The sequence below is a fragment of the Solanum stenotomum genome, chromosome 5, assembly GCF_019186545.1.
Source record: "Solanum stenotomum isolate F172 chromosome 5, ASM1918654v1, whole genome shotgun sequence".
Taxonomy (NCBI): domain Eukaryota; kingdom Viridiplantae; phylum Streptophyta; class Magnoliopsida; order Solanales; family Solanaceae; genus Solanum; species Solanum stenotomum.
The window spans coordinates 25,620,449-25,629,637 of NC_064286.1; the positions used below are offsets into that span (position 1 = coordinate 25,620,449).

Here is a 9,189-nt window from a genome sequence, read left to right on the forward strand (position 1 = left end):
CAACAATGGTTCTCGAGTGTTGACCACGTCCAGGATGTAGGCTCAGGGAATGACACATTATATATTGGTAGGCATCATACCCAATGTAATCTCACATAGTGGGATTTGTTAGTATGGGAGAGTAATGTGTACGCAGACCTTATCTCTACCTTAGTGGTGATGTAGAGAGATTGTTTTCAATGGATCCCCGCTCAAGACAGAGACAAACTAGGAAAAGACATATTGGAAGTATAATACACAATCTATAGTAACAAAACAACATATAGTAACATTACAATACAATAATAAAATAATACTACAAATAAAATACATGAACAATAGATAGTCGCATAAAACGAAATAATAGATAGTCACAGAGCCTAAAGAATATGTACTTAATTTATTATGAGGATACAGAGAGAATGAAATACTTTTGAGAAATCTTCATTGTTATTACTGTCTTACCAAATTTACTTGTTTTGAGAGAAATGACTTAGTAGATAAGAAAAATATTGGGTCAAAGCAAATTCCTGTGGATATCAATGTTCAACCCCTTTCATCACCACTCCACATGTCCTTAAACTTTGGACCTATTGGTCCTTCCTCACCCAAAACCTCATTTGGTAGATCTCTCACTATTTTCTCAATAGCTTTCTTCAGTTTCCCAATCATAAATCTTTCTACTTTCCTCAGCTCTTTTGCTATATCATAGCTAATTTTTGGACCCCATTCCCTTCCATAATTAAGCCATACTGGCTCCACTATTGTTGAACCCAAGTATTCTGCTGCTACTACTAAGAAGTTTGTTCCTGTGTCCATCAACTTCCCCTTTCCTGTATCATTTCTGATTCCTACATCTCCACTCCCTTGGAAATTCTTTCCTGGTTCTGGATAAGCAGCGTGTCCATGCAGCGATGAGTACACCACGGGTTTGTTACCGTTTTGAAATTCTAGCTGAGAGGCACGTACCCAAATCCCTCCACTGTGTTGTGAAAAGTATATACCTTGTAACTCCCCATTGAAGTTGCTAATCCTCAATGTAACATGTTCCCAATCACCAACGTGCTCTCCAATTTTCCCCAAGGAAATGGTCATGAATTCGAGTTTAGCCTTTGCAGGTCCATTGAACGGATAAAATAGCCACACAGCAATATCAGTATATGTTGCACCAAACATTGGTTTAACGTGTAAGTAGGCTGTGGCACCCTGTAAATCTCCGTTCTTGACATTAGTTTTCGCAGCATCATCAATCGGGAGGTCCAGCCAGTAAGCACCATCGTTCGAACCATCTTGAGGAAGATTTGAACCTGTGGGATGAATACCTACAGGTGAAGATTCTTGTCCTTTGGTATATAATAATGCTCCATTCTGAAAAAACCAAGTCACTGATGAGGGATAGTATTCTTCATCAGGATGAAAGTAAATCAGCGGAGAGTATGCTTGAACCAATGCCTTAACTTGTTTCAAATTTGGCATCGCAGATATATCAGATTTAACATTCTTTAAACAAGCTAATGACTCTGCAGCTCCATTGTTCTGAACCATAAAAGCACCTGTTGCCACTCCTAAAGCTCGCACTCCTCTGTCTCTAGGTCTCGATGAGTACACATTCAAGCCATTGGTGCCCCAAATCCAATCATGACTTTCACATACATCAGTGAGATCATCACGAACACAACGGACTTTATCCAGAGAAGGCTTCTGAGGCGAGGTCGTGACAATATGGCCTATGGCTTTATAACCCTCAGGAGGTATTGGCAGCCAGATATAGCCGACACCATCCTGCTTGATTTTCAAGTTCTGACTACTCCATACAAGGGTGTAGTCAGTTGGCATCTTCAGCGTACCTCTTGATGTATCTCTCCCAGCAAGAGTCCATCCAAAAAGGGGAATATTATTTGGTTGGGTATAGGAACCAAACATAAAGAATCCATTTGGTATATTTGATGGTTCAAAGAATGTAGCTCCAAGATTATCTGGTCCACCTTCATGGATAGACCAAACTTTAGTTAAGGATGATATTTGAGACACTTGTAATCCTCCAAGATCAATGAATCCACTTGCAAAGCATCCACCTGAAATTATTGGACATGAACTGGAGGACAATTAACAAGTGATTCAAATACTAATCATGAGAAAGGATTACAAGATTGAATTTGAGAAAGTATGTACCTACCTGAAGGCCAAGTGGGCAATGGAGAAGGAAGGCGAAAGGCATTATCAATAGAGAGTGACATGATGTTCTTTGTTGAAGCAACATTATCCACTAAAAATGTTGCATTTAAGTTGCCTCCTCCCATGGTTGAATTTGAACAACTGATTCTTAAAGCAAGTGCTAACACTAAAATAATACAAGAGATAACCATATCCTGCAGTTGAGACAACGTAAAGCGATACTTATACAAAAATTTCCAAACATCAGCTAAGACGTACAAGGGATCGGAGAGCTAAATCTCAACAGTTTTTAAATTAAGCAACAATATCTCTGCTTCACTTTTTTGCAGTTACAATTAGCATATTTAACAACTAGAGAAATATTCAAAAGGTGCACAAATTCCACTACTAAATGCAAAGTAGCATAACACAAAAGGTCATTAGTCATTACTTATTACCAATTTACTAATATGCAAAGTTAAATTGACTAACAGCAACAGTATGGCATTGGATAACTTTTTGTTGAGTCTTCAAGTTAGGTTGTTGGATTACTTAAAGCTAATATTTAAAATTCGTACGTCATATTCTTTTAAAGTTGGAAGCATGAAACGGTAATAACAATAAACACATTATGCTTCTTCCTTTTTTGGACAAGATAATCAATAATATACACTAGCGTGTGGTTATGTCAATAACTTTGTAACAATTCTTTTGTCATACTTACTTCATCACTCGTTTACTCATTATATATATACTCTCCTTTCCTTCTTTCAAATTTAGCTTTACACCACTCAACTTAACTAATTTTCGGAGTTAAATTGAATTAAAATAATTCAATATTTTAAATTTAAAAGATTGAAAATTATATAAAAAATAGTATAAGTTACTATTTTTCTCATGTCAATATGATGAAAAATAGATCTTAAAAATGTTGGTTAAAATTTATATAGTTTAACTCTTGAGAAGCGACTAGGGGTGTCAAATGGGTGGCTTGGGTTGAAATTGGAGATATTAAAATGGGTTGAAATTGAAATTAAGTTGGGTTCTGACCCGCTCAAGTTTACTTTGGAATCAAATGGGTTGGGTCTTGACCCGCCCCAATTTGACTCACTTAATCTCAATAATTTTAGAAATAATTACAGAAATCCCACACTTTAGTTTATTTATTACCATTATCCCCTATAAGTTTTACAAATCTCCAAAATTCCTCATTTTCGCGCATTAGATTAGTGTATCTCGCGCATCAGATTAGTGTATCATGTATAAAATGTACATCAAATTAGTGTATCATGTATAAAATGTAATGTATCTTACTTAACGATTAATGTATCTCGCGCATCAGATTAATGTATCAGCGCTTATATTATTGTATCTCGTACATCAGATTAATGTATGAACACTTCTATTATTGTATTCCTTTTATGAAATTTCTGTAATTATAAACTTTTAAGGGATAGATTGTAATTTTGCCTTAAAAGTATGTGATTTCTATAATTTGCCCATAATTTTAATATATTCTTCTTTAAGTTTATAAACACTGACTTTCAACTCAAGATTTTGTTTTAAAAAAAAAGTTACAAATTGATAGATAAATCTTAAAAGATATAAAATAAATAGTAATTCATACCTTTAATATAGGAAAATACATTACTTCAATGCAAATAAAGAGTCTTAACATGGGTTGAAATTAGAGATTAAATTAGATTCAATTGAAGATTCTCTTAAAATGGGTTATGACTTGAATGGATTGAGATTGAACTCAATTCGAATTATCTTAAGCCCATCCTTTAGAGGGTGTTTGGATTGACTTAAAAGTTAATCAAATCTCATTTTAAGTCAGTTTTTGACTTCTGAAAGTGTTTGACAAATTTAAAAAGTAACTTAAAATAAGTTTTAAATGACTTAAAATAAGTTAGGAAGTGTTTGACAAGGTAAAAAATGACTTAAAATAAATCAGAAACAAAAAGTAGATTTCCCCTACTTTTATTTTTTGATTTAAAAGTCATTTAAGTTTGACTTTTTATTTTTTACTTAAAAACTATTATTTTTAAGCAAATCCAAGCGGGCTCTAAAAAATATGAACAAATTGAGTGAATTGCCTATAATTGGGATCAATTTTGATACCTCTAGAAGCCACTAATAAAAGGAAAAATTGTATAAAATAGCAAACTATTAATTCAAATTAAATGTTATAGTCATAGTTTATTTTATTTGTAATTCGTAGCAAACATTCCATTTTTTTTCATCTGATTCGGTATACAATTAGTCATTTTCAATATACAATTACCCATTCGGTATATAAATGTATAAAATGTGTTTGTATTTGCATAAAGCGAGAGAAAAATGTATATACAAATACATATATTTTCGTCCTATATACACTTATAATTATACAAATATAAATTTTTATCATACAAATTACAATGTATAAAAAACTAAACAATTTGTATAAAATTGGATGTATCTAGCGAATTATACAAATCAAAAGCTCCATAACAAACATAAAATTTGCTATGGAGCGTAATTATGCAAACTATAGCTATAACATACAAATATAATTTTTATATTTGCTATATGTGAAAGTTGCTCTTAGTAAAATGAAAGAAAGGGAGTATTATTTTCTCCATCTCTTTTATAAAACCTTATATTTTACTTATTCATACCAAATTTTCTTTTGAAATTAATGTTAAATCAGTAAAAAAAAAATTATTTCCACAAGTTACTCTTTTTTTTAAAAAAAAAACAATATGGAAATACACGAAACAAGAAAGTATCTAAGAAAGCCACAAAAAAAGTTTGTTGCTATCCACTTTTCGGACCTGTGGTCAAATTTAGTCATCTTTTGATATGCAATTGAAAATAACTATTTTTATGCAACAACAAATAATAGGAATAATATTATTATATTATTCTTTGAATATATTAAATTTAATATTTTGAAAATATATCAAATATTGAATAATAATATTTTATAGTAAGGATAATATATAAATTACCTCTTAGTTTTTCAAATTGAATAAATATTACTCCCTCCGTCTCATTTTATATGTCATATTTTTACTTTGCACTTGTATTAAGAAATAATGAAATTTTACTCTTATGTCCTTATTTAATTTTTTTGGAATCAAGCTTTCAATCAATGAATATGAAAATATTTATTTTGATTAATTAATTTAACCAATGAACATGAATCATTTACTTAGCTTTTCTAAGTTGGTCAAATGTATATTTTCAAGGCTAATAACTCACAAAGGTAAAAAAGGAAGAGTATGGTAATTTATGCATTGATTTTATGAAATGATAAGTATTATGGACCAACTATATATAGAAAGGGATGACATATAAAATGGAACAGAGGGAGTATTTAACAACTATTTTTAGTATATGAACCAGTAAAGATGAACTAAAAGAGTATGAATTAGCAGTCTAAAACAAGGATTTTTTTCCAAAGCAATGGAGATGTGGGATTTAAAATCACAAATTTGCACATTTTTTCAAAAAAAATGGATTGCTCTCTAATTTCTGCTTTATTTAATGGGACATAAATTCTTTAGCAATTACAGTCATATCCAAGCATAATTTATGCAAATATTATAATTAAAAAAAATATAAACATAAGCCTAGTAAACTAAAGAGCAGCACAAAATATAGAGACAAAAAGTATATTCCCATCAATCGTGATTGAGCAGTGTCCTCATCCTGAGGGCATGGAATGTCCTAAAAAAGGGTGGAGCTGAAGGATAACATTAACATCACTATTACTTCCGTCAATCGAAAAATGAAAATTATTCTGTTTATACTATGGTTGCATTGCATCAAATTACACTGATATTTTTCATTTTTTTGATAGTTAAATAGTTTGTTAGAATCTATCTATGAAATTTTCAAATTTTTTAAAATGAAATTTATACATTTATAAACTAGATGAAAGTATATAAATCATAATAATTGATAATTTAAAATATTTAAAAAATATATGAAAAAATTACATAAAAAATAGACTTGTTTAAATTTCAAAATCTGAAGAGTGTAAGGTAGATTGAGTATTAATTAATTAATGTGAAAAACAATGTATATGCGATGATATGAATCCATTTATAGAAGAAAAGATTGGATGTGTATTATTTACCTGGATAAGGTATGCCATGGCCACCGGCGTCCGGCGAGATCTCTCACACAATACAAGATTTGAGCTACATTTGTAGTTTCATCTGCAGGTGTTGTGATTAAGTTAATGAAAAAAGAAGGGGGTAATATGGGATTATACCTTTTTCAGAGCACTTAAAGCTGATTTTGGGGAAGGTTTTGTTGCTTATCATTTTCAGCTTTGCATTCTATTAATCAATTCAACATCTTGTCTGCCCCTGTCCTCTTATTATTATAATAATAATAATAATCTATACGGCTAATGCCTTTTTACTTTTTAACCTTTAATATGGGATTATACCTTTTTACTGTTGTTTGGATCAGTTTTTGAGTAGTTGATTAATTTTATCGGGAAAATGCATAGATTTCCTCTTAAATTTGTTTCGAAAAATCAGTTACACGTTTAAACTATTATGACTATTTATTACACACATTTACACGTCCCATGGGGTAAATAAATTCACTTTTAAATAGTAAAAGTGTGTAATAGATCGTCATAATAGTTTAAGCGTGTAACTGACTTTTCAGAACAAGTTCAGGAAGGAATCTATGCATTTTCCCTAATTTTATCAATACATATCATCTTTTATCGTGGAGAGACTAGGATATCTAGTATTTTTAATTTTCGTTGAACCAAAAATTTCATTGCTCTCACCCAATTCATTGTTCACTAATTAAAACCAAACAAAATAATGTACGTGAGTCGTGAGCTAATATGACCAGTTAAATTCAATTATCTATAATATAATAGTACTCTTTAAGTTGTCAACATGTTTAAGTTGTACCCTTGAATTAAACAACATAATTACTTGTGTTTTTACCCCATATGTTTAAATTTATGTTAACCTATTTGATTGGGCACGTAACGCTTTTTGAAAAAAAAAAAGATTTTGAAATTTATAGCCATGTTATGTTATTATGAAATATTATCATTATTAATAAAAATAAGACGTTAAAATTAAATTCATTTCAAATTTAGAAAAATAAATATTTTCGAAATAAAATAGAAAGAATGTGCTCGTGGAATAAATTTGAAAGAATGTGCTTGTGGCATTAAAAGACATTTTTATTTTTTCGAATGAGTGATTTTGAAAAATGTCATTTTCTTTTATTAAATTACTAAGAATCATAACAGGGGCGGCTCAACGTAATTGGGGCCTAAAGCGAAATTTCAATTCACGGCCTAAAATATAAATACACTTCATATACGTATTTATTCAAAAAAAAAAAATTACACTATTAAGATGAAAACTATTAGTACTTAATATTGTTTTTTGAGTTACTAGTTTTAGGTAAGATTTTATCAATACAACATTGAAAAACATCCTTTAAGTGAGACAATTATTATATGCATTGTTAACATAATGATATAAGTAATAAGTTGATAAATATTAAATAAAGATAAGAGTTAGAAGTTTAGAATCATAGAATTTGACTCAAAAAGTTGATGACTTGGTATTATCTCATTTTAATATGCTTAGAGTAATGCTTGAAACTAAAATTTAAAAAGAAATAAAAAAGAATTCGTAATTCACTTTGTTCAACACTTTTCACTGTTAATTATTATTTTTAACAAAGTACAAAAGATGTTAAAGTGGATAAAATAATTTATTTTTAAAAAAATTATACTTTTTATCATAAATAATTAATTTTTCTATAAAAATTTTAACACATAATTTATTCTTGACAAAAATTTGGGGCCCCCAAAATTTGGGGCCTAAGGCAAAGGCCTTATTTTTGCAAGCATAGAGCCGGCCTTGAATCATAAGAGATTATTTCGACAGAAGAAAAGTTACATGGTCCTCCTCATAAACAAAAAGTTACTACTTTGATTTCCGCATCAATTATTAAAGTAAATGCCATAGTGGATAAATAGGTTGAGGATGGTTGGATTTTCAAATAAAGCAAAAGGTTAGTTGATCTAACATCAATTGCAAATGGTATCCTATGACTTTTTATGTTTCCCATCTTTTTCTTCTATTTGGATCTGCTCCAGCAATCTGTCCTAATTTAACATATTAATATACATGATCTCTCATGCATATTTAATTTTTGAGAAAAGACATTAAGTGACACCTAAAGTTGTTTCGAATTTTTAAAAAGACACTTTAATTATGCGAGTGTCTTATTACCCCATAAAACTTTTAAATACCTTTGTAAATAGACTATTTTGATCCATTTTCTCCCTATGTTTGTTTTCACGCAAATGAAGCGCGTGAATGAAAAAATTTTACTTCCAAAAATGAATTAAAAAACGCCAAGTGTCAAATTTTTCTATATTATTTAGTTACTTCATCTTTAAATACATCATCTTCACCAATTCTATCTCTTTTTATTCTTTATGTGGCTTAACACTGCCTATGTATTTCTGCAGGTGAGGGGCATCAGCAAACAACAATCCCAATGAGCTCACAAAAAGTTGATGATGAAGTTTTACTTCTACTATAGGTAGATGCATTGTTTTCCGCTCATTCACACGTTTTATTGATGGATGAGTAGCCTTAAGCTCCTAAGGATGATGAAATGTATCCCTTACTAAATTCTTTAATTTTGTACCAAAAACTTATCAAATAAAACAAGTTCCCCACGTCCTAACATACCTAATAGTAAAAGCTCACTCAAAATGGACGAAGGAACCATAATCGGAGAGAATACCGATGATGGAGCTCCGATGAAATCTCCAAGCGATGAGCAATGCTAAAATGAGCACCATAATTAACTTAACACAACACAAAAAAAACCCCAATCGATATGCTTCCTAACAATTCGAATTTGCAAATTAGGGTTAAGAATAAGCAAATTGGGGAAGTCCTAGGTGAAGAAATTCAAATTTAATTTTTGGATAATTCTCAAAAATTGTCCAATCGAAGTTTGAATCAAGTTCATACTATTGAAGTTGCAAGCTCAATA

General features: G+C 30.4%; 1 protein-coding gene across 1 annotated transcript; it reads right to left on the bottom strand.

Moving 5' to 3' along the window:
- Window positions 1-319: 319 nt before the first annotated feature.
- On the bottom strand, window positions 320-6,397 carry LOC125865585 (uncharacterized). The gene is made up of 3 exons (XM_049545785.1): window positions 6,263-6,397; window positions 2,156-2,348; window positions 320-2,054 (listed from the first exon to the last, which is right to left on the bottom strand). The coding sequence occupies exons 1-3, from the start codon at window positions 6,278-6,280 to the stop codon at window positions 526-528; spliced, it is 1,740 nt and encodes a 579-aa protein (XP_049401742.1). The 5' UTR covers window positions 6,281-6,397; the 3' UTR covers window positions 320-525.
- Between the last annotated feature and the right edge of the window lie 2,792 nt (window positions 6,398-9,189).